The 25,644-nt window shown below is 41.2% G+C and overlaps 2 protein-coding genes across 2 annotated transcripts; one reads left to right on the forward strand and one right to left on the reverse strand.

Moving 5' to 3' along the window:
- Positions 1 to 205: 205 nt before the first annotated feature.
- On the forward strand, positions 206 to 9,412 carry LOC118795188 (interleukin-2 receptor subunit beta-like). Its single transcript, XM_036553583.1, has 10 exons — positions 206 to 316; positions 1,581 to 1,661; positions 4,281 to 4,404; positions 4,796 to 4,868; positions 5,132 to 5,222; positions 5,622 to 5,755; positions 5,878 to 6,091; positions 6,289 to 6,382; positions 7,687 to 7,771; positions 8,687 to 9,412. The coding sequence occupies exons 1-10, from the start codon at positions 310 to 312 to the stop codon at positions 9,410 to 9,412; spliced, it is 1,629 nt and encodes a 542-aa protein (XP_036409476.1). The 5' UTR covers positions 206 to 309.
- Positions 9,413 to 16,729: 7,317 nt separating this feature from the next.
- Positions 16,730 to 24,456, reverse strand: LOC118795175 (interleukin-2 receptor subunit beta-like). Its single transcript, XM_036553565.1, has 10 exons — positions 24,390 to 24,456; positions 22,970 to 23,068; positions 22,706 to 22,820; positions 22,038 to 22,116; positions 21,484 to 21,583; positions 20,535 to 20,668; positions 20,201 to 20,411; positions 19,910 to 20,003; positions 19,094 to 19,178; positions 16,730 to 17,509 (listed from the first exon to the last, which is right to left on the reverse strand). Exons 2-10 carry the CDS (start codon positions 23,040 to 23,042, stop codon positions 16,793 to 16,795), a joined length of 1,608 nt encoding a protein of 535 aa, XP_036409458.1. The 5' UTR covers positions 23,043 to 23,068; positions 24,390 to 24,456; the 3' UTR covers positions 16,730 to 16,792.
- Between the last annotated feature and the right edge of the window lie 1,188 nt (positions 24,457 to 25,644).

Below are 25,644 nucleotides of genomic sequence, written 5' to 3' on the forward strand. Positions count from 1 at the left end.
TTTGTGCTTCTAACACCACACAGAGCGTACATACTGAGAGAGGCTGAGTTTTTTTTTTTTTTCTCCTCTCCTCGTCCTCCACTGACTGCAGCTTCCTGCTTGAGACACAAAATCGTCAGACCTTGTGTGAGATTGCGGTTGGCCTACTCCACCATAAAATGTCACTGGGCCAGGACCAGGATGTCTTCATCATCACTAGGCCGGCGCGCAAGTGCAAGAGAAAGAGAAGAGAGGGCCAACGGAGAGTAAGTGCCCAACAAGGACGGACCGGGGCCCCAGGATTGGCTCACAGACTGACGGACAGCTGGAATGAGAGGTAACTCTGCTCAGCATGAACGGTGTGATGGTGTGATTCATGGGCGAGACTGCAAAGATGAAAGCGACACAGTAGCCAGCGCATTTTATTCTCGACTGTTATCACAATGATGACAGAACGATAAAGTAATAAAAATGTAAACAATATTGTAAGCTCTAGTAGATTCAAAAGATGTTATTAATTCTAGGCTGACATTTTGAAAGTAGATTAAAAATCTGTTAAAAGTAGAATTCAAAGTCTGAAGTAGATTTCAAAGATTTCAAAGTACTGTTCTTAAATTCTAATGAAAAATCGACAATTGATTGCTAGTTAAATGTGGAGAAATATAACATCTATATCTGGTTTCAAAAGTTGTGATGATTATGTTGATGAAGATTCATCGTGTTGGACGATGGTATTAGTTGCAACAGTAGTATGATTGTGGGACTTGAAGAGTTACGATTGCAGAATGCAAATTACTTGTGTCCCCTACAGAGAGAATTACCGAGTTTACTAATCATAAACTCAAAATCTAAAATTTCAGTTTCGTCTTGGTGTTCCCCACATCAAGACAACCATCCCACCCCTCACACCATGACTGACTGTGTTTACTAATGTGCTTCAGTAGTTACAGTAGTTAATATAACTACTGATAGTACTGTTAACTACTACTAAACTACATTAGTAACAGTATTTAATAGTAGTTCAGGTCTCGATCTTTATAAAACGTCTGTTACAATGCAGTCTATCCATTTATTTACTTGACTGGATGGCGTTAAACGCCAATGAATCATGGACCCCAGATCAGGTTATGAGCATGCTGTACTTTCATTTCTTTGTTCAAGAAAATGTTTTCTGTCACGTTGCTTGGTGCAAACAATAACTTTCCTACAGAGGCAGGGAGGTCGTGGCGAGTCATTTAGTCATGGTTGAGTGAGCACACGTTGTCACATGTTTCGCCTTAGCGGGGTGTGGTTTCTCTCCTCTGATGCGATACCACCTACAAGTGACGTCTTTCACATCCCGCTGGTGGTCTGAACCACTTCTCCTCCCGCTATATTTTAACCTTTTGCCAGCCCACTCAATCTCGTATTACATAAAACACCAATCATTACAAAATAAGGAATTCAACACTGTCAGACATTCGTAACGTTGAACCATTTTTATTCACGTATCAGTGAATACATATACTTTTACAATGTGCTCTAAATAATGTAATTGAAAGTAACATTTACTGATATATAGGAGATAAAAACAAGTTGATCTGTCTCTTGTGAGCTTATAGAAGCAGTGATGGAGTCCATGTGGCCAATGTGTCTCCTACTCCTGCTCTCTGTACAACCCCAACCCAGCTGCTCCTTTCAAGGTAAGATCCCTTTCAAAAAGAAGTTGATTGTAAATTATTTAATAGTAATGAATAATTCATCAATAGAGTAATAAGTTGTGTTTTTTGTCATATTTTTATGTTAGGTTCTCTATCACAGTGGCATGCATTCCTGCGTATTTAGACGTTCTAAAAGACTATTTGATTGGAGACAAAAAAAAACGATTGCAATCTGTGTAACCATAAATGTAACATTTACATTTATTCTTTTGGCAGGAGCTCTTATCCAGAACATCTTAGAAGAAGTGCACTCAATAACATTAGGCAATTAGCTGCACAGATACTGAATCATTAGTGCCATTCTTGAAATGTAGTGCCATTGTGGGAAACATAGTGTGTACAACCTTGAATTGTTGTCAGCAATTTACGTCCCAAACAATTTAGGTCCCAAAACGAGGACGTGTCCGGGAAAAAGGGACGTATGGTCACCCTACTTTAACTGAATCATTAAGAACTGACAGAAGCTCATCTGGAAAATTTGCATTGGCAAGCACCTCCCTGTGAATGTTGCAGTGCACCCAGTAAACTGATGCTGCAGCTTTTCTGATGAGAGCCGCAAGTCCTTTATGTATCTCTGTCATTCGCTTTGCTCCATTGGTACACACGCCCACCCAGCGTGCCCAGTCAATTCCATTCGCTCTGAAGAGGCACATTAGAAACATCTTCCCTCGTATGAGTAGCAAGCAGCCAGCGAAAAATCCTTGCGTACTGTATCCTCAAAAAAGTAATCATATCCCTTGACTCATCGATTTGTATAAATCTCGCTGCTGCTGATGCGATCGACTAGTTGGCAGAGAATGTTCTCAAACAATCAATGCGGCGGGCCACAGTACTGACAGAGAAAGGAACTGTATTTATTTTTGCTGCCTTTTCCCCAAGCATGCAGCTGACCATGTTTTTAGCAACCAGTAAGCAAAAATTTTTTGCAGCTGTTTGTGGCATTCCTTATTTTACTGTAGCCTATATTGCGAGAAGTGGTCGGACAATCTGGAGATAATATAAACTATTCTATATTTAAATATTGCACGTTAAAATGTATATCTGCACTGAGTTTTACTGTGCCAAAAAAGAAAATGAAACACAATTTCCATCATTATTTACAAATTTAGTCCTGGGCACCCCTAAAGATCACGCTGTGCACCCCCAGTGGTGCACGCACCACAGTTTGGGAACCGCTGATCTAACTGGATACATTGTAGATTGCTGTTATTGATTGCCTTGATGCACAAGGAAATATGCTTGTCAGTGAGTAGGAATGATAGACAGAGTTGTGTATCAACCCCAGAGCAATTGTAGGGGAAGCCATGGAAGGTAATGAATGCAAGGACGGGGGACTGAGGGACACCTGTGGCCTGGCTGTAAGGCTTTCAGACAGAATCACACTATATTACCATTTCTGAGCAGTCAGAAATGTAGGTAGACAACCACTTGTGGACAGTACCCAAGATACCCAGTTTGGCCAGAGTTGCCAGCAGGGCCTGATGGTCAACGGTATTACAAGGAGCAGAGAGATTAGGGGGCACTAGGAGAGAGGACATGGAGGGAGGTCTAGCAAGGCTGAGAACCTTGGTGACAGAGAGTAGAACAGTTTCCGTTGAATGGCCCACTTTGAAACCATACTGGTTAGGATCAAGTAGGTCATGATGAGTCAGGAAATGATAGAGCTGGTTGGATAAAACCCATTCTAGGTTATTTGAGAGAAATGGGGGTCTGTTTCTAAGGAACTGTCATGGCTGATAAGTCATGATCTAACTAATGCTAACTAACTTAATGTAAACAGTTTGCCTGCCAAAACGGCCTGTTGTGAAAGTGCCCCCTTTCTTTTTCTGCAATGTGCTACTGGTCTTTGTAAAAGGAAACATACACGATACTGCAGTCTAGTCATACTACTTCTTATTTAGACACACTACCCATTGCAAAAGTGTTTGCAATGTATACAGTTAAGTTTGGACTGATAGGTTTTCTTTTTTGAAGCCAATTGGAAGCCAAAACTGGAATACCAGTTTAACTCTTAGGTTAATGACTCTGGATGTGTATAATGTACTTATCTGAGTCTGACTTTATTCTGTGGATTTATTGCTGATCAACTAGTAGTGTCCCTTGCCCACCCTACCACCACACTGTTCATAGTGACAGTTATCATAGGTCGACACTTCTTCTACAAGACTAATTAATCAACTAAAAGGAAAAATTAAGTCATGTGCAGTACTGTCTTTGAGTATGTGTACTTTAATGTATACATTGAGTGTACATTATGTTTGACCAAATAGGTTTACAATGGAAAAACTATGGAAGGAAGAAACCACTTCAAATGCCAGTGTCCAAAGTGTCATTAAGATGCCAAATCTGTACCTCCTATTTTTGTATTGTGGCTTATGAAATGGTTTCTGCTTTGTGTCTTTGCTGCAAATATCAGATGCACACACCCAGCATTCAGTGGTTTCTTTTCAGATGTTGTATTCTCAAAGATGCCGTATTTTCATGTGCAAAGAAACAATCCACAGTAGTTGCCCTTACATTCAAAATGGCCACTCGAAGCCAGTGACAATTTTTATTGTGATACGTTTCTTTTTCTTTTTCTTGTGTCCTTCTCTTCCTTAGGCCTGACTTGCGTTAATGACTACATCAACAAAACCACCTGTTACTGGAGCAACTCAGGAATAGGTCCTGAAGTAGACTGTGGTCTCTGTGGAAGAACACGAATATCCAAAGAAAAAATCATATTGTAAGGAACCCGTGTGGGGAAAAACAAGAACACACAGTAATAAAAAATTCCTTTACAACCACCATATCCCAGTATATGGAATATAACAATAGATTATTGTTCGGGGGAGGCAGGGTAGCATAGTGGTAAGGCTCGTATTGGGCTCGTCACCAAAAGGTTGCCAGTTCAGCTCCCTGCTGGGGCTCTGCTGTTGAACCCTTAGGCAAGGTACTTAACCTACAATTGCCTCAGTAAATATCCAGCTGTAAATGGATAACATGTAAAAGTTATAACCTGTTTAAGTCGCTCTAGATAAGAGTGTCTGCTAAATGACAATAATGCAATGTAATTATATTTGACAACAGTAAGAATATGACAACAGCGATGTTTTTGCTGACCTTCTGTCCTGCAGGAGCAGTTGTGATCTAAAGCCCATGGAGCATCACCACCACACCGTACGAAGTTGCCAGCTTGTTTTTGCCACTGTAAGCTCTTAAATGTAGATATGTGTGTGTCATATGAAATTCTTGGTTGTAGTTTGTTTCTCTGTTATTACATGCAGTAATATAGTCTTGCTTCTTTTCTTTGCCTTTATTTTGATGTTTACAGTTGCATTGGTTATACTAGTTGAATATATGTTAAGCTGCAGTGTTTCATCAGTTTTCAGAGTGTGCACCTAATCAGGCATTCCTTGTAAATATGTATTAATTTGTGTAATGATTCTATATTCATTGGTGTTTTCTCCCAGGTGTTCAGTTCTCTCCACAGATTAACTATTACCTTAAAGTGTGAGAACTCCACCGTTGCAGTTTTAGAAGACTACCGCCCAGCCAGGAATAGTGAGTCTCTCTATGATTTTTAGAGAGTTGAAACCATATTTAAGGGTTCTCTGTTAGAAGTCAATGTGTTCAGCATGTGTTCACTTCAGTGTCATGTTTTACTAAAGTTCCTCTGATTTTTTTTCTCATTTGGTATGTTAAAGGGGTTAATTTTGTATAAATTTGTACAAATTTGGTATATTATTTTTTTCAAATTTAACAGAATACAAGACAGCAGCCATACGCACATTAATTTGTGGGCATATTTGTGTTGTTTTTAAAGAATTTAACTCTGTTGAAACAAAGTGATCCACTTCACAAATCTGGAATCTTGCATTATAATTTATTATTATATTATATTATATTATATTACATTATAATTTATACATTTTAGTAATATCTCTTTTTGGTCTTCAATAGTAAAAATGAATGCCCCTGGTAGACCCATCATCTCCAAGTACAACATCTCCTGGAGTCTCGGCACACCTCAATCAAGATATATAATGAAGTACTCTTTCCAGATGCAATACAAGAAATCAGCCCAGCTATGGCAGGTGAGCTGAGAAGAGAGGTGTGTCATGAAATATCAGTAGATCTTCAGGTGAACTCAGGTGACGAGTTCTGTGTCACCACCATGATGACAAAATTCCTGTCTGTGTGTGTCTGTGTATCTCAGAATGCAGTGTCCAGGAATATTAGCAACCGGCAGATGTCAGTAGAGTTGAATGAGGACATGTTGGAGAAGGGACAATGGTATGAGGCCAGGGTTCGAATCAAGCCTGATGAGGGCACTGGCCTCAAAGGGGAGTGGAGCAGCTGGAGCCCTGTTGCATCCTGGAGGTCAGAGGTCGGGAGGTCACCTGCACAAGACACCATCCCTCCTGGTATAGGTAACATTAACCAACTGTCTAATGTCACAGGTGTTTTTACCTTTGCGGGATCCTGTCTATTTCCCTCGCTGACATGATGAAAAATCTGTTCAGTTTCCTCTGCTTGTACTTATGTTGCTGTTTTACATGGTTTTACTGGGTGGTTGAAGCTCTCAGGTGAGAGAATGATCTCTGTCTGTCTCCCTGTCTCTCCCTAGTGCAGGGCTCGGTGTTGGGGCTGATCGTAGGACCGGTGGCTGCTGTTGCTGTGCTGCTGCTCCTCATCACCTGCAAGTGGCACGGAACCAGCTGGTGAGCACAAGAGAGAGCCGCACGACTACGCCATCACACAGGGCCAGTCTTTTACAATACAACTGTGGGGAAATACATACCTAATAAAAATGAGGTGTCAGTATGAGGCGAACTGTAGTAAATCACCAAATATGAAGATCTGGGAAGAGTTTGGCATCCGTGTAATTGGCAGGCAAGCATGTTGGTGGCCGTTCAAACCAATCCTTGTGCTATAGATTTTGTGACAGGCAGCGCACTGGATCTCCTGACCTGTAGGGGCCTGGGTAGAGGTCTGAGCAGAGGCAGCACCCTTTCCATATCTCTGGCAGCTCCGTGCCTGATTTTCTCAGGCTTCAGAGCTGCAGCAGCTCCATATGCTTCAAAGCACCTGTTTGCAACCCCAAGCTCCCAAGTCCTGGCGTCGATGTCGGCTGCAGTCATAGCTCTTTGCAGTCATTCTCCCCATGATGCAGTTCTCCAGAGGGGACTGTTTCAGGCGTCCTCGTGGCCTCCATGCGTGAGACATGTTCAGCATAGCCGATGGAGCTCTAGGGCGAATATGAACGCTGGGCTGAGCTCCAGGGCTTCACTGTTCTGACATGTGATGTTCTGGATGGAACACAGCCGGCTTTGATGGAAGAGCTCTAGAAGCCTGAATTGATTCCTGTATAGGACCCAAGATTCAGGGCTATACAGGAGAGTGGTTACTAACACTGCCCTCCATATCTGGACCTCTGTAGTCAAGCACAGTATAGATTGTATGTGTCATATTATGAAAATTTGTGTCCCATATTCCCCGCTGGGACACTGCTATTGCACTGCTCTTGGGCACAGAACTTAACCCACATTTGCCTCAGTAAATACCTAGCTGTATCAATGGATAAAATTGTAACCTGTACAAGTTGCTATGGATGAAAACATCTGCTAAATATCAACAATAATAATATAGTAAATAATGATGTATTGTATATATGGCAGCATGATACAAAATACCAATTGCAAAAAATTTGTAGTGAAAATACATATTTGGGGCTGTGTCTCTTTATGTCAGTATACTGTATGCACGTTATATTAAAAATTGTACCAATTATTGCTTTCTTCATATATGCAATTCAATGCAAATGTGCATACATTTTCATATGTTCTGACACATGCAAAATTTCAAATTTCTGTTTAGGAATTCATATTTTAAGCTCAATACCCTTATGTGAGGATAGGTTGGTGGGGGGATACATACAGACAGACAGATTTTTGCACATACAAACTGCATTGCAGATGACCAGTGCTATTTTTCTCCTCTTCAGTCATTTTGATCTTTTTTTCAGGTTTTATAAGCTGCAGTTCCCACATGTGCCCAACCCCTCCACGTTCTTTGATGCTCTTAACACCATTCATGGAGGAAACTTCCAGGTAATCACTGAAAGTTCAGCAAGAATTCCATCATACACAGATAGTTCATCATAGGGGATAGAATGGTGATATTAGTCATAAATATACATACACACACACACACACACACACACATACATACATACATATATACATACTGAATAATCAATACTAATAGGTATAGCTTCCCATTTTTATTTTGCCATAACTTTTTTCTTACAGCATTTTCTATGTCCAGTTTATTTGAATTTGTGGATAAATGCAATGCAAATCTCTCCATGCTGGAATTCAAGGAATATTGACAAAGTACGCGTTCATTCTTCTGATCTGTGCGGATCAGGAAGTTTTGTGGTCGTGAAAATGCACCGAAATGGCTTTGTCATGCCCACCGTGCGTTGCGCTCAAGTTTAAAGTGTAAAGAAGAATACTACTATTCGAAAATAAAACCGGTAGCCATCACGCCAAATGGTATTGATTACTCATAGCTGTAATTGTTTGATTGTTATAGTCTTAATGGGCAAAGGGGCAGCTCTCTGATGTTAAGCACAACGCTAATGTGCTGAAGGAAGAGCTTCACCACACAAAAAAGCCCCAGCTTCCCTGGGAAATAGACGCTGAGCTGCGCCTTTGGTGTGGTTTCTTCTTCTTTGAATCCCTCCCAGTGACGGATATACACAGGCAATGCGAGCAGAAGACGGCACAGACGCGCACTCTCTCTGATCTTGCTGTGCGTGGGTGTCTGCGCGGGTACGGGCGTACGGTGATAACTGAAGGGAAACAAATGATAAAGATCCCGCTGTATTCTTGCGGTGTAGTCTGGCAACAGCTGTACGCAGCATTGTCTTGCACTTTAAGAGTGCATAATTCTGCTGCACTTTGCACGTGTGTTCCATCCTTGGGTGGTTCTCTGATTCTTTTCTCTCTAATCCTGTCCAGAAATGGCTGAGCCCCATGTTTGACCCGGAATCATTTGAAGTCCCCCAGTGTTTTGACGACATCTCCCCTGTGGAGGTGTCCAAAGCCAAGGACGTCACCGCCCTGCTCTACAAGGAGCACAGCAGAAGCCCTGCGGAGCACTGGGACAGCAGTGCAGGGTCTTCCTGCTTCTCCAACATGGGCTACTTCTACTCCAAGTACCCAGGCTCTTACGAGATAGACGCATGTCCAGTATATTTCAGCTACCAAGCAGAAGAGGGGTGTGCAGAGGAAGAGGGGGGTGGGGAAGGGGTGATACTCGATGACGGCCCTCTCCAAACCAGCTCCTCCTACGAGTGTCTGGAGCAACTGGGAGAACTCCATGGGGAGCCGCAACACCCAGATCCAGGCTGCAGGGTAGGGAATGAGGACCAGGAAAGCTGTGAGGAGGAGAAGGCTGAGGACGGTCCAAAGGAAATGGGTGACTCTTCTCCTCCTGCAATCGTTCTCCCTTTGAGCCTTCCTGGTCAGATGCCCTTCTCTTCCTCTCTGTTTCCCCATCACCTTCCCGGCTTCCCACAGCCCCCCCTCGCATTCCAAGGGTTTGACTCTGGTACGGCAGCTGGCAGCAGTGACACCTCATGTCCACTAGAGGGTAGATCCTCTTCAGTGACATTTGCACCATCTAGTGGTGGGTACGTGTCAGTAAAAGACATGCAGGACACATACTGCAACAAGTCCATCTGAAAAGCAGTAATCTAATTGGTGTGATTTTGGAAATCGGTTTGTTGGTCATTCTAAGCTAATCTCTGTCAGAGTAGTAAGAGCCATCAAAAAGACAACAGGTAAATGTTATTTTAACAAGCCAAATGTAATTGCCTTGGAACACGTTGGTAATCCTTTTATGTGTCTTTATCACATTAGGTAATATATAACCAACTTTATACAAAACCATGATGAAGACCCACATTTTTAATATTTTACATTCAAATTACATACTTTTTCATTGAACTGAATGTATTGAATCATGTCTGCTATTTCCTTTATGCTGTCAATAGATGGGAGGAGGTAAAGTTCTTGTATACTCAAATAGTAGCAAATAATTAATCTAATACTACATATTGAGCAAATGTTTTTTGCATAGTTGTGTCTTCAGCCAAATTACAGTCAATGGTATCTTTATTGTACAGCTGAAGTTATTGAAGCTGTTGTTGTTGTTACTGACATTAATGTTTTCTTTTTTAATTTGTCATTTTTCTTATCGTGTACTTGTTAAGTTGATTTTTGTTGACATGCCTCAGTACAGAATGAAAAATAATGGCACTTCATAGCTGCAGTTCTTTTTGGAGCATTCTACCCTGTATTATTGTTGATTCCTATGTAAAATATGTGCTGCTAGGATCAGTTAGTAGTAAGAGAAATGCTCTCTGACAGCTGACGCGAATGAAATTGTTTTTGTAAACGGACTGCTTGTGTACTACTGCGTTGTCCTTTCCATCATTCAATTACTAAGAAGATAAAAAATAATAAATGTAAAAAAAAAACTGACCATTGTACTGTGGTGTGTAAATCTAATATTTGGGAGAATTAGAGCTCCTGTTCCAGCCTGTGGAGAAAAGCTGTTCTTGAAAACTGAAGACTAGAAGGAGAGAAGGAGATAATACGGAAAAAACGTTTGTGTGTTCTTGTAGCTTTGTGAATTAGCATAAGGTATGATACTGTGTGTATTTGCCCTAGGAAACAGCTTATCTGGTATGGCCTTGCTTTCCCCTGAACAATGCAAATTTTTTTTTTTTTTTTTTTTTTGCTTGCTTGCTTGCTTGAATAATGTAGCCTCCTTTGGGCCTCTAGAGCACTTTCACATTAGAACTGTGAGTTGGACCAGTCTGGTTTCTGATCATCAGTTAGCTTGTCATCGAACAGTTTAGGTTCATACCTGTTTCATTTTATTCTCCACAAGAGGGCAACACAGACAAAACAAAAAGGCTGGTGCCACTGAATGATGTAGCAAAGAGGATACAGTGAAGAATAACTGCCAGGACCAATGACAGTCAGACATGCAGCATGCGATGAAGTGATGCATTTGGCATGAGACCAACTGCACCTATCCAGGCTGTGGTATTGATGGGTGACAGCCTAAAAGTTAACAGTTAAAAAAACCGCAATGACATTCACAGGTTTTTCTGCAAAACCAGTGTTGGTATGTATGGTTTTAATAAACCGTTTCTGTTTATGTATGTCAAAGGGTCTGTGGCATTAGTGGTTAGTTCAATCAAACCAGCTCTGCTGTTCCAAGATTTGGTATGGATCCAAACGAACTTGCATCTTGTGCAGGCAAGAACATGAGAGAGGAAAGGAGGTCATGATTCAGCATTGACTTTGCTGAGAAAAAAACAAATTACTTTCCCTGCCCACATACTTCCTATCTGAGTGGAAAAAGAAACTTTAACAGTGGAGCAGAGGACGTTTACCTGACTGATTCAGGCCTTTCACAGGATGTCATTTCTGACATGCACCATTAAACCGTGTCTATCTTCCAGAGGTCTGTGTGATTGGATGGGGGATGACTGGGTTGCCTCTTGTGCTGTAGGTTTTACACTGTATGCCCTGTAGACGACTGATGTCTCCTTTAAACGTTGGCTCGTAAATACTTCTTTGAAACCTGAGGTGCAACAGAAATCATACGATTCAGAGACGAGACATCTCTGTGGAGGAGGAAACCGATAAGAGACCTTACTATAAAAGCATGCAGCATGAATTATCTCAGCCATTCCCTGTAAAAAAAAGCATTACAAGATGCAGTTAATAAAATTTGTTTCAGCTGTCCAGATGTTTCCTAAAAAATATACATTCACGCCTTGAGAACACAAAAATGAACCTGATTAACACCATTCACAGAAAGCATTATGTTCTCACAAAAGGTCTTTACGTCACATTACATTCATTTAAGGTGCTCTTATCCAGAGCGACTTCCAGCACAATAGAACATACTGTAAGTGTATCCATTCAAGTTCAATGAGTAACAGCGTGTCAGCCCAGGCTAACAACACTTCCAAACCAGTGACCGTGAGCATAACACTATCCAAGCCCCAACACAATTTAACCCTAAGTTAATGGTCATGCATTTACCTGCTCTACACAGAAACCCATGTCTTATTTATATTTACATCTTACATTCAGTCATTCAGCAGGTACCCTTATCACAACCATTGAAAGACTCATTGCATACCATATAGCATTATGTTAAGTGCCATAGTATGTGGCAGAGGGAATTTGTGAATAGATTTGGCATGAAGAGGATCAAATAAACCTCTCATTGCTGCCAAACCTGGTTTGTGTGTGTGTGTGTGTGCGTGCGTGCATGTGTGTGTGTGTGTGGTAGCAGTTCATGAAAGAAATATGCAATTCAAATTTCTCCAAATATAGTTAAGCAGACCACTATACAGTAATCTCATTGTCACCCACACAATTGCACAAGGAACACTGATAACACCAACATTTCTACTGATATTTCTACAGCTGATAAGTCTTTTGAAATGCTCCATTAGTCACATAATGTGACAATTTCCATCTTGCAATGAGTTCAGCAGTAGTATCAAACTGGACTGAAATGCACATGTCATTGATAACCGGAAATCCCAGAGACCTTCAACATGTCTGACACAAGCCAGGGAGAAAGGATGGAGACAACAACAAACATAATGGTAAAGGGGCAGAAGTGTGGCACAGTGGCAACGAGCAAGGCTCGTAATTAAAAGGTTGCTGGTGCGATTCCTCGCTGGGGCACTGTTGTTATACCCCTGGCAAGTTACTTAACCCACAACTGCATCAGTAAATATCCAGCTGTATAAATGGTTAAACATATAATATTGTAACCTTTATAAGTCACTTTGGATAGGAGTGTCTGCTAAATGATAATGTAAAAGTAATAAAGTGTACTATACACATGATGAAACATGACTGCAAGTAAGTGCACAAGGGGAATGTAAGGCAAATGCACCCCCAGTTACAAACCTGACTGAATTATGAGGTGTGTCATCACTTGTTTAACCTGCCAATAGGTGTCGTTCGTCCTCTTGTTACCTTTTTTGGCAATGGTACGCAGTGTCCACACACCTTGCCATATGTTTATAAGGGAAGAGTGCTAGCACATGGTAAACAGAACATCTGCCCATCTATATTCATTGGTGTCGATTGTAGTCACAATCTCACTGTGACCTCACAAGAGGGAAAGTTCACTCAATCGACCTTCCGCTACCATCACATCCAAAGCTACAGTATCTGTGGAGAAGCTGGCTGACACTTCTCACAAAAAAAAACCATGAAAAGAAAGAGCAAATATTCAAAAAAGTGTTGATTTATTTTAAAACATACAAAACAGTCAACTGCAGAAGAAAAAGTGAGTTTTCCCTGCTCTCTAGTCACACACCTGTATTTACCACGCCTTTAACTAGGCAGGTGTGGCTCGTTATCCAATGGCTGGTTGTCTACAATTAAATTACACACAATTACGCATTAAGCATTAAACAATTAACCTGTTTAAAATGAAGCTGATAGTATGAGATCTGTCTATTGCAAATATAGGACATGGGGGGGGGGGGGGGGGGGGGACCCTTAACATTCAAATTTTAACCAATAAGAAAACATGATTGCCACCATATTAATAAACATTGCAGCCATTCTGGGGACAGGTGAAGGCTCCTCCTTCACATAACCCCTGAAAATTCCTTGAACTTTGCTGAAGCAGCATTGTTCTGAGGCTGGCCTCAACCTCACCCAGAGAGACAGATGTGATTCATTGGGTCTTGTCCTTTGGATGACACCAGGTGCACTGTAGCTTTCTTCCTGAGGAGAGACAGAGAGCAAGGAGTTCTGAGAGGAGCAGGTGAGCCCGTCTCCACACACAACAAGACTGAACAGGAGAGAGTAAAGGAAAGTTAGGGGGTAATAGGCCTTCCTCCATCGTTTCAATGGCCTGGAGTCTAAAACCCTTCAATGTGGTTGAGAGATGGGAACCATCTTTTAATTCTCGTGTCTTAAAACGGTCTCCTAATAAACTATAAAATAAAATGATTCATATAAAAAAGTAATCTACTGGTTTAACGCACTCGTTAGCTTTACCTGCTAGTTTGTACCTTGCCTGGCCAACCATTGAAACCTGGTCATGCAGTGCTTCTAATATTGTTGAGTCCATGTGATTTTTCACTTGTGTTGTACTTTACCTCACTTGTAAGTCACTTTGGATAAAAGCGTCTGCCAAATGAATAAATGTAAATGTGTAAATGTAATTCTGAACAATATTTGGTTATTTGAGTACTATAAAAAGGTAACTGTAGATATGTATAGCATAACTAGTTTGTTCAGTAACAGCTCAGCCCTCAGATATCATTCCAGTTCATTTTTTTTGATGGTGCATAAGGTGCACTAATGGATTAAAAAATCAACTGCTTGAAAAAAGCCTAAATGTATTTTAGGTACCTCTAAGCATAGGCATCATTTACGCTGGGGACATGTCCCCACCACTTTTTGTCATGGCCCATTTCATCCCCACCACTTTTTGAAAGCATTTAGTTAGTTGAACACGTCAAACCCGTCGTTGTCCCCAGCACTTTTCAAAACAAACTGACACCATGTCTCTAAGAAACCTGAATATATTATTTACAGACTTACATCTCCCTCCCTCCCTCCCTTAAACTTTCACAAGGAGGCACTTCCGTTAAGAAACCCAGGTCACGACAGGTTGGCGTCACTCAGTTTAGAAACACTGAGCTGACATCTTCTGTCTTATCGAAGCAGGAGATCTGACAGTATCTCTTCAACCTCACTGCTAGGCAAATGTTTCTGCTAACAGTACAACAGCTTTGGGGAAGTTTTTCAAAGGTGTCTCTGCAGGCTTTTTTTTTCCAGAGACAAAAATCTAACTGACGTCAAATAAGGGAACTGCACAATAATCAACAAAATCTGTATGTGTATGTGTGTGTGTGTGTGTGTGTGTGTGTGTGTGTGTGTGTGTGAGAGAGAGAGAGACTGTGTGTGTAGGAAGGTGGGGATTGGCAACATTTCAAAGCAGTATTATTGGGGTGTTCACGACATATGATTGTGTCATTTATGTTAAACGTAGCTGGATATGAAATAGCATTGTACCACAACAGACAGTAAGGTCCACTTTAAGAAAGTGATTGAAATCATAGATGCCATGTTTCAGAATCAGTTGTGGATTTTCTCGCTAATGTTCTACAGAACATCGGAAGGATATCCTATAGCACAAGACCCAGTTCAGTCACCCCCTTTTCTGTACGATGCCTGTAAGTTGGACACATTTCTAACATTTCAAACTACAGTTGTTTATATCAGCAATGATACCTTGTGAAAGGCCTTAGTCAGTCAGGTAAATGTCCTCTGCTCCATTGAGTTTCTTTTCCCCTCAGATAGGAAGTATGTGGGCAGGGAAAGTCATTCAGAGACTGTGGCTTGACGTAGCTCTACACGCGAAAACAACACTAGTACAGAACAATATGCCAGCCCCAAGTCATCTCATAGCTGCCATATAGGGAGCCCAAAAATGAATGTTCTATGAATCAGCTGGGGACTGAACCTCTATACTACTGCATACACACTAACCACAAAGCCACTTTGACATAAATAAATAGAAAGGGTTGCCGTCCAACAAAAAAAAAAAAAACATCTGGATGTCATTGCGGTTTCCACTGAATTTCAGTCTGTCACTCATCAATACCACAGCCTTGCCGGTTGCAGTTGATCTGTCATGTTAAATGCATCGTTTCTTCGCACGCTATATGTCTGACTGTCTTTGGTCCTGGCAATTATGTCCAGAGTCCCCTTCATGTGTCACTCAGTGCTGCCAGCCTTATTGTTTTGTCTTTATACATCTCTGGTTGTTACATAAAAGTAGCAGGAAAAAATTTTAGCCTCATTTGTTAAAGAAATCCAACAATCTGTCCAACTAGATGCCCAAATGCGAAAGCGTTTGAGAGGTCTGAAAGAGGCTATCACAAATAAAAAAAAAATCAAGGTCATATCAGAAAGGCAGCTTCCTGTAAGCAAACAGCACTTCCTCTCACCAAACCCCCACAGCTGCACTCAGACATGGCAAGTCCACACCACCCATCCGCCATATGATTACATATTTATTTATTTTAAAAAAAAACATAAAAACAAGGAATGCATGCAATAGTACACAAGAGTTCGTTCAAAAAATCAAGTGCACAATGAATCATCTTTTCATTCATGTAAGATGTCAGAGAACATGACTCTTAAACTTGTATTAGCAGCATACATTTTATATTTACTATACGAAAGAAAAAAATAATTCTAAAATAAATTCAACATAATCTTTGTTGTCTGCGGCATGCATTGAAATACACTGGCAATTAAAGACAAATCTAACCATGTGAAAGAAAGTATGAGAACAGCCATTTCAAACCATTGCATATAACGTTACCCTATGCAAGAGTTACAAATAAAATATGTCACAACATCAAAGACTCCAAATATTAGATATTTCAGTCATAACATAATATTGCTTTTCATTCATAAATGAGGCTTGCTGAAATATTCATAATAATTCTCCAAACACACAATAAGAAGAAACACATTACATTCAATAAAATAGCATTATAATAATTCTATATATTGTTAACCGTAATTTGCGTACATATATATGAATATAATGCAAACATATTTGTTCAGAATGTAGTATTAGGTAAATTTGCTACTACCTGACTGCACAAATGTATTTAAACTGATCTCTTGACAGGATATAGGAAATACAAGAAATATTACAAAATAATCCATCTGATCAAAGATAGTTCTATTTTAAATGTAAAACAACATGTGGCTTTTTATGTGACAGTGTTATGGTACAGTTGTTACATGACAGCATAAAACCTTAACAATATGTCCAGATGCAATTATTTTTTGTCTTTGTAATTGTTCATTTTAAAACAGCAAAATGCAAATGAATAGTATTTACATCTCTCTTTGATGACGCTGACTAACAATTGCTTACATTATGAGTTAGCTTTTAATCTATGGAGGCTAGAATGCCAGCAATTTACTGGAAAATGATCAATGCTTATGACTGACAGCTAGCTACATAGCTGGTTCTTAGGAGACCTGTGTTTCTGTCACTGACATGTACCCATCACTAGACGGCTCAATTTTCCCTAAGGAAGCTCCACCAAGCGCTCCGTCTAGTGTACATGAGGTGTCACTGCTGCCAGCTGCCATACCAGAGTCAAACCCTTGGAATGCGAGGGGGGGCTGTGGGAAGCCGGGAAGGTGATGGGGAAACAGAGAGGAAGAGAAGGGCATCTGACCAGGAAGGCTCAAAGGGAGAACGATTGCAGGAGGAGAAGAGTCACCCATTTCCTTTGGACCGTCCTCAGCCTTCTCCTCCTCACAGCTTTCCTGGTCCTCATTCCCTACCCTGCAGCCTGGATCTGGGTGTTGCGGCTCCCCATGGAGTTCTCCCAGTTGCTCCAGACACTCGTAGGAGGAGCTGGTTTGGAGAGGGCCGTCATCGAGTATCACCCCTTCCCCACCCCCCTCTTCCTCTGCACACCCCTCTTCTGCTTGGTAGCTGAAATATACTGGACATGCGTCTATCTCGTAAGAGCCTGGGTACTTGGAGTAGAAGTAGCCCATGTTGGAGAAGCAGGAAGACCCTGCACTGCTGTCCCAGTGCTCCGCAAGGCTTCTGCTGTGCTCCTTGTAGAGCAGGGCGGTGACGTCCTTGGCTTTGGACACCTCCACAGGGGAGATGTCGTCAAAACACTGGGGGACTTCAAATGATTCCGGGTCAAACATGGGGCTCAGCCATTTCTGGACAGGATTAGAGAGAAAAGAATCAGAGAACCCAGCCAAGATTGGAACACACGTGCAAAGTGCAGCAGAATTATGCACTCTTAAAGTGCAAGACAATGCTGCGTACAGCTGTTGTTGTACCACACTGCAAGAGAATGACAGTATTTGCCATCAGCCAAACCACCTCAAATAACCTTTGCCAATCAAATCAAAAGTGTGGCTGGGCTTGGTTAGTACGTACAATATAATACAATAAGAGGTAGTGTTGTCACTTCAAACATTAGAAAACCAATGCTCCAGTGCAGTGCTTTCAGAAGAGGCACTAAACCAAGATCCTGTCTCTCTCTGGTCATTAATTCTCCCACAGTACTCGGTGGGACATGGTGAGGAGTTCCCCACTGACCTGGGAAAATTTCCAGTCTGCCCACCTAACTATTGCCCTGTTAAATCCTTCCCTCTCCACCTCAGCTTACGTGTGGCACAAAAATGGTTCATCATGGGAACTACACATTTTGAGTGTGTGTCTGTGTCTTCTCTATTCTGCGAACTTGTGTTGCCTGTGTACATCCGTCATGGTCAGGGATTCAAAGAAAAAGAAACCACACCAAACAGCGTAGCTCAGCCTGTGTTTCCCAGGTGAGCTGGGGCTTTTCGCGTGGTGAAGTTCTTCCTGCAGTGCATTAGCGTTGTGCTTAACATCAGAGAGCTGCCCTTTACGCATTAAACCTGATTAAGCAGTCTACTACAAGAGTAACTACTCCTTTGGTAGCAGAATGGCATTGTAGTATAGGGGTAAGGAGCAGGACTTGTAACTGAAAGGTTGCCAGTTCAATTCCCTGCTGGGGCACTGCTGTTGTACCCTTGGGCAAGGTACCTAGCTCAGAATTGCCTCAGTAAATATACAGATGCTCCTCAACTTCCGACGGGATGTCCCAATAAACCCATCGTAAGTTGAAAATATCATGACTCGAAGATGCATTTAATACATCTAACCTACCAAACATCATAGCTTAGCCTAGCCAACCTTAAATGTGCTCAGAACACTTACATTAGCCTACAGTTGGGCAAAATCATCTAACACAAAGCCTATTTTATAATAAAGTGTTGAATATCTCTTGTAATTTATTAAATACTGTACTGAAAATGAAAAACAGAAACACAAAACACAACATCCAAAAAATGCTGGCAACACAGTACACTGTAGAGTATCAGTTGTTTAACCTCATGATCGCACAGGATCTGCCTAGCATCACGAGAGAGTATCGTACCACATATCCTTAGCCCGGGAAAAGATCAAAATTCAAAATTCAAAGTGCAGTTATTACTGAATGTGTATCGCTTTCACCCCATCATGAAGTCGAAAAATCGTAAGTCGAACGATTGTAAGTCGGGGACCGTCTGTAAATAGGTAACATTGAAAAAAACTGGACCCTATGTAAGTTTCTCTGGACAAGAGCATCTTCTAAATGCCAGTAATGTAATGTACAATATGTTTCATATTATTTGTGCTTCATGACACAAAATGTGACCATGTCATGAAGTGCCCCCCACCATTCTATCCCCTGAATATGATGGAACTCTTGCTGAGCTTTCAGTAATTACCTGGAAGTTTCCTCCATGAACGGTGTTCAGAGCATCAAAGTACTTGGAGGGGTTGGGCACATGTGGGAATTGCAGCTTATAAACCCTTAAAAACAGGGAAGAGGAGAAACTTTGGATTTGTCCTGTTCATTGCATTAGTCATCCACAAAACTAACTGTATGTGCCAAGACCTGTGTGTCAACATGACCATGATTATTATTGTCTTGTTTAAAAAAATACAAATGAATATCTTCTTGCTCTGAATTATCTTTGATAGACCAAGGAGAATTATCCTCGGACTCCAACTTTTGTCATAAAGGCTTGCAGCATTCCAGTGTTAGTTTACAAAGGAGCCTGCGTTTTGGGCTCAAGATCCCATGTTGCCATGCGGGCAGTTGGGGAATAGGGCTTAACCAACAGTTGCCATCCCAGCTAATTATGTGCATCATTGGAATTTTCCGGAATACGCTCCACCAAGAAATTGATAATGTTACTACACAAGAGGCTTAACCAAGGTGGCCCTCAGCTATGCCCAAAATAAATAAAAAGTATATATACAAAATTATAGACACATACAAAATATGCTTATAATTTTTATATACACATTTGCATGTTATGAGACTGGTGCCTTACGTGGATATTAAAACAAAGAAGCAGACACAGTCCAAAATAGCAATGTTTTGACAGACATTACAGGTTCATTTCTTGCATGTTGTTTTTGGTGTTTTGGTACATTTTGCCTCATACTGACACCTCATTTTTATTAGGTATGTGTTTGTATTGTAAAAGACTGGCCCTGTGTGATGGCGTAGTCGTGCGGCTCTCTCTCGTGCTCACCAGCTGGTTCCGTGCCACTTGCAGGTGATGAGGAGCAGCAGCACAGCAACAGCAGCCACCGGTCCTACGATCAGCCCCAACACCGAGCCCTGCACTAGGGAGAGACAGGGAGACAGACAGAGATCATTCTCTCACCTGAGAGCTTCAACCACCCAGTAAAACCATGTAAAACAGCAACATAAGTACAAGCAGAGGAAACTGAACAGATTTTTCATCATGCCAGCGGGGGAAATAGACAGGATCCCGTAAAGGTAAAAACACCTGTGACATTAGACAGTTGGTTAATGTTACCTATACCAGGAGGGATGGTGCGTTTTTCAGATGACCTCCCGACCTCTGACCTCCAGGATGCAACAGGGCTCCAGCTGCTCCACTCCCCTTTGAATTTACTCCCCTCAGGCTTGACTCGAACCCTGGCCTCATACTGCTGTCCCTCCTCCAACTCATCCTCATTTAACTCCACCGACATCTGTTGTTTGCTAAAATCCCAGGGCACCACATTCTGAGACACACAGACACACACACAAACAGACAGGAATTTTGTCATCATGGTGGTGACACAGAACTGGTCACCTGAGTTCACCTGAAGATCTACTGATGTCCCATGACACACCTCTCTGCTCACCTGCCATAGCTGGGCTGATTTCTTGTACTGCATCTGGAAAGAATAGTCAAACTTATATGTTGAGACAGGTACGTCAAAACTCCAGGAGATGTTGGATTTGGAGATGATGGGTCTACCAGGGGCATTCATTTTTACTGCAGAAAAACAAAAAGAGACACTGCTCAGTCAAACATTCATTTTTTGAGGGAACTGGTATAATGAGCACACAACCTGGATTTCTGAACAGTGGAAGAAAGTAATTTGGTTCGAAAAGCCGTCGTTTACTCTTTTTCCTACATCTGGATGGGTTTATGTTTGACTTTCTCCAGCTGTTAAACATGGTTCTCGATCTGCTATGGTATGAGCAGCCATCTCATGGGAGTCATTGGGTGCAATTGTCAGAATTACGGCCAAGGAATATGAAGCTATTTTAGGTGACCAGCCATACCCCATGGTGCCCACATTGTTTTCCCAAGATACTCCCATATTCCAATACAATAAGATCCCCAGATCCCAGATTCAAGAGTTGTTTCATGAACACCAGGATGAAGTCATGGTTCCATGGTTTCCCCAATCACCTGATCTTAACCTGATCTAAACATCACTGAACCTATATGCATAGTTCTACAATATGCAGATTTCCACCTCCTTTACCTCTCAAGGAACTGGAGGCTTTCATTCTTGAAAAATGGTCAAACAGAATCAGTTCAAAACTTATAACAGAATTCCAAGAAGGATTAAACTCCACATCAATAAATACATATTCATAACAAATCATTTAGTAAATATTTAACATTATTTTGTCTACCCCCTGTGTATATCTACACACACACTCACACTAAACAGTAAAAGGGACCACAGCTACACATGACATTGATGTGAATTTATGTCTGACCCTGACTTCCAACAGAGATCCCTCCAATATGGTGTTGACTGGGTGCAGAAATCTAAACATCAGAGAAATACTCACTGTTCTCGGTGGGTTTGAAATCTTTTAAAGCAAGAATGGTGGAGTTGGTGGAGTTCTGGCATTTCACTGCAATATTTGCTTTAAAGACAGTCCGGAACCACTGAAAACAGAACATCAAAGAGATACAGAACAACTCAACAAAATGATGTCTTTGCAGCTAATTCGTAGTTATATGCATACACCTCTGAGAACAGATGAAACAATGTACCCGATCCTTCACCTAATTCTTTTAGGTGGCATTGCATTTCATGGACAAACCAAGGGATCTGATAGGTGATGGTAACTGTTAATTATATTATATCCTAATTAAAAGAGAGATCTTCTTTCTCAACAATGTCTGAAGGATCAACTGATCTACAGCTGCGACATGATTGCTTTAGGAAACCTAAACTGGACAGACAGCTTTATTTATTTTTACTGGTTTAACGAATTATATTAAATTGGAATACTGTATGCTACTGTGTGAGTGATTAAGAAATGATCCAGTTAAAGAAAGTGAAGTAATAAAACTATATTATTCTCTACATAGTAAAAGAGATTCACACACTGCTCACTTTCCGATTCTCAAAAACAAGCTGGCAACTCCGTACAGTGCGGTCTTGGTCCTTCAAGGGCTTTAGATCACAGCTGCTCCTATAGGGCAAAAGACTACATTACATTACATTACATTACATTACATTTATTTATCCAGAGTGACCTCCAGCACAAGAGATCATAAGTGTATCCATTCAAGTTGAATGAGCAACAGTATCACACGAGGCTAACAACACTCCCAGACCAGTGAGTGTGAGCATAACACTATTCAAGCCCAAACCCTACCTTCCCTTGTGAAACCTGACTAGACAAGGGAAGCCAAGTATACTGCCATATGTCAGTCATTAGGTCAAAGAATCCAAAACACATCACAATACTACACTTCAAAATAAACAGCAAGTACTACAAGTAGCAGGTGTTAGGGGGCTTGGATTGAGGTGGAACCATGATGCAGTCTGAAGAAGTGAGTCTTCAGTCTGTGTTGGAAGATGGAAGATAAGCAAAAACCTGATCAGGCCTTTTCTGTTGTCAAATATAACCTATTCTGATATTCCCATATACTGGGATATGCTGGTCGCATATTTTAATACTGTGTGTGTGTGTGTGTGTGTGTGTGTGTGTGTGTGTGTGTGCGCACACGCATGTGTGCATGTGTGTGTTCCCCACACAGCTTTCTTACATAACATACTTTAAATTTATTTGATTAATTTCTCCATGGAGGCTACAGTCTGTTTTGGGAGGCATTCCTGTACTGTCCCAGTTACAGGTGAGTGTCCTGATAGCATCACTGCGGCAAGTCAGGCCTATGAAAGAAAACAAGAGGAGAAAGAAAGCATCAACAGGTTTCACCACACTGCAGTTTTTCCCTGAAAAAAAAAAAAGCACTGAGTTAATGAACGAATCAAATCCAACCAACAGCATGGATGGTCCTTCTTATGGTGGATGATCTTACTTGGGTGGGAGAAGCTCGGCTGGAGTTGCACAGAGAGTAGGAAAAGAAGAGACACTGGGCCCACGGACTCCATCGCTAGGCTACTCCTACTGTGTCATTCTGATGGGACAGAAGAAATTGTTTCCGTGACATTTAGCAACGTGAGAGAATTTGCCTTTGCACATCGTAAGGAAATATTTATTTTGTCTAGGAACTTGTTGACGCAAGTAAAGTGGAAAAAGGGATACGCAGTACCAGCACTTAGACCACATTTATTCTTTATGAATACCTTGAATAATGCAAATTATTAATAATAATAATGCAAAAAAATAATGAAATCGAATAATGCAAAAATTTAAAATATAAATATATGCAATATATTCCACTTAATATTGAAATGTGCTGCATACACTCCAAAGTATATCAGTACATTGTTTATTACAGATGTAGGCATATAGAATGAACTGCAAAACCAAAGTCGTTTGAAAAGGTAGTGTACTTCCATTGTAATACCACAATACCATGTAAAGTATGGAAAACAGTCGAAAGTGCTGACACCAGAAATGGGTGTTGAAACTGCCCGCAGTACAATACCGGAGAACAGAAACCCAATGCCGTTGTTGTCGAAAGCGTTTGTGACAACGTTTGGCAACCTGGTTTGACTAAATGACTGATGTCTTCTCCGGTACTGCCCCGAAAATGATCTCACAACCCAAACTACTCTTTCAACTTAAAGAGATAGTGTATGCTGTGGTTTGTGACTCACTGCTGATCTACGCGCCCCGGTCAAAAGTTCTTGGAAAATGTGTATTATAGGAAACTTGATGAGATCTAAACCCCTCAGCAATTGGTGAATGTAACTGAAGGAGTCCATATGTTTCAGAACTAGCCGGTGTCTTGAACTGAAGCATCGAAATGGTACGTCTTGCGTTACTGTAGTTCGGTCAGATAAGCTACTTTCCGCATACTGCTCAAAAAGCAGGTACAGAGCTTGGCTCGACAATGTGGATTCGCCTCTTTATACAAGTCATTATAAATCGCTGCCTTCGTTGTCTGTGTTCCATGCCAAATACGTTTACGATGCCATTATTAAGCGTTTCACACAACGTCACATACTTGCGCCTCTTGTAATACCGAGTTTGCGTGGATGCTTAGAAAGACCTGGTCATGGATAACAGGTGCACTTGCGAAAAAAAGCTTAAATGTTTGTGAATATTTTGTGAGTGTAGTGGCTTATTTTCGTGGCTAGGAACAAAAAACACGACAACTTATTTCCAAATTTGAAGAAATTTCTGTGAGAGTACGCATCGATAAAATTGTTATCTTACAATTAGTTAATCTCAAATATGAAATCATGACGACCTGTTTCTGATATTCTTTGTGTTTTGCTTATTTTGGCAAAATGATAAGTGGCAATTGAAATGCCATTGCTAAGTGTTACCTCTGATTCCAGCTGTCCATTCGATCAGAGAATCCAGATGCCTTGGTCCCAATCTGCCGGTGCGCTCTCTTCTTTAACTGTGTGACTTCTCTTCTTTTCTCTCTCTCGTGGTTACATTGGAGGAGGAGACACGACACAATCTCACTTGGGTTTGATGAATGTGTATATCTCTACCAGGAAGCCACAGTCAGTGGAGGATGAGGCAAAAGAAAAAATGGTAAAATGTCAGCATGTCTCTCCCACGCACATTTCTCAGTCTGTGTGGAGCTGGCAAAATGAATGAGATCCTAAGTTCCCTGTGAATGTATAAAGAGCAGTGTAAAGGTATACAGACAGCACAACACGGTTCTGTTACCTATACCTTTTGTCACTGAGCACCTACAAACACAGTACAAACACATATGTACACACCTGTGCAGGTATTGCTAATATTAAACTGAGAGACAAAAGCACCCTTAGCCACTGACAGATGCATTCACTCCAAGTATGAGTAACGCTGTGTGTCCATGCTCTCACTTTGGCCATTTCAGACATGCTCAAACTCAGACTCTGTATTCAGTTACTGTTGCACTTCAGACATGGTAAAACAGGTGCATATTACTGTTTTTACACATAAATATATGGTAAATATATGATGTAATGACAAACTGAAAGAGGCTATGCCAATACAGTTTATTTGAGTGTCATTTGATTATGATTCCATGACAGTGAGTTAATCTTTTGTCTGCATAGATGTTACCTCCTTAGTTTTCATGTTTTCTCTTGCCCTCATGATTTTTCCAAAACACAACAGAAATTAAAACTGAGGGATAGGTTGGTTGTAACCACTCCACTCCACCCCCCTATACCCCCCCCCCCCCCCCCCCCCAAAGCTCATCAGCTATCACTATTAAGTAGACAAACCCATTTTCATCTTCTCTTTGTGTGAGTGCGTGTGGTTTTTTTTTTTTTGGGGGGGGGGGGGGGGGGGTGACAGTGGTGTTCAGAAAGGTATCAGAAGCTTTCACTTGTGGTTCTTTATTTTTCTGTTATCCCCCTGAACAATCAAAAGGAAACCATTGGTTACAATAAACATCTGAGAGTGATTATCAGTACTGAAATACTTAAGGGTATTTGGGTACTTGGCCTCATTTGTGCAGCCGGTGATGACCCTGGTAAAATGTGAAATATGCCCTCTTATGAATGAGTACACCGAGTATTCGAGCGAACAGCACAGAATGTGGTTCTGCGGTCTCCAAAGGTTTTTGGCTCACAT

The sequence above is a fragment of the Megalops cyprinoides genome, chromosome 19 (assembly GCF_013368585.1).
Source record: "Megalops cyprinoides isolate fMegCyp1 chromosome 19, fMegCyp1.pri, whole genome shotgun sequence".
NCBI lineage: Eukaryota > Metazoa > Chordata > Actinopteri > Elopiformes > Megalopidae > Megalops > Megalops cyprinoides.

Bases quoted from the DNA above. Each gene is read 5' to 3' on its own strand.
- LOC118795188 (XM_036553583.1), top strand. The intron at 1,662-4,280 runs GTAAGATCCCTT...TCTCTTCCTTAG, and splicing joins ACCCAGCTGCTCCTTTCAAG to GCCTGACTTGCGTTAATGAC. The intron at 6,092-6,288 runs GTAACATTAACC...GTCTCTCCCTAG, and splicing joins CACCATCCCTCCTGGTATAG to TGCAGGGCTCGGTGTTGGGG.
- LOC118795175 (XM_036553565.1), bottom strand. From the start codon at position 23,042: ATGGAGTCCGTGGGCCCAGTGTCTCTTCTTTTCCTACTCTCTGTGCAA. The intron at 22,117-22,705 runs GTATGTTATGTA...TTTGCCCTATAG, and splicing joins ATTAATCAAATAAATTTAAA to GAGCAGCTGTGATCTAAAGC. The intron at 20,412-20,534 runs GTGAGCAGAGAG...TGTGTGTCTCAG, and splicing joins AATCAGCCCAGCTATGGCAG to AATGTGGTGCCCTGGGATTT.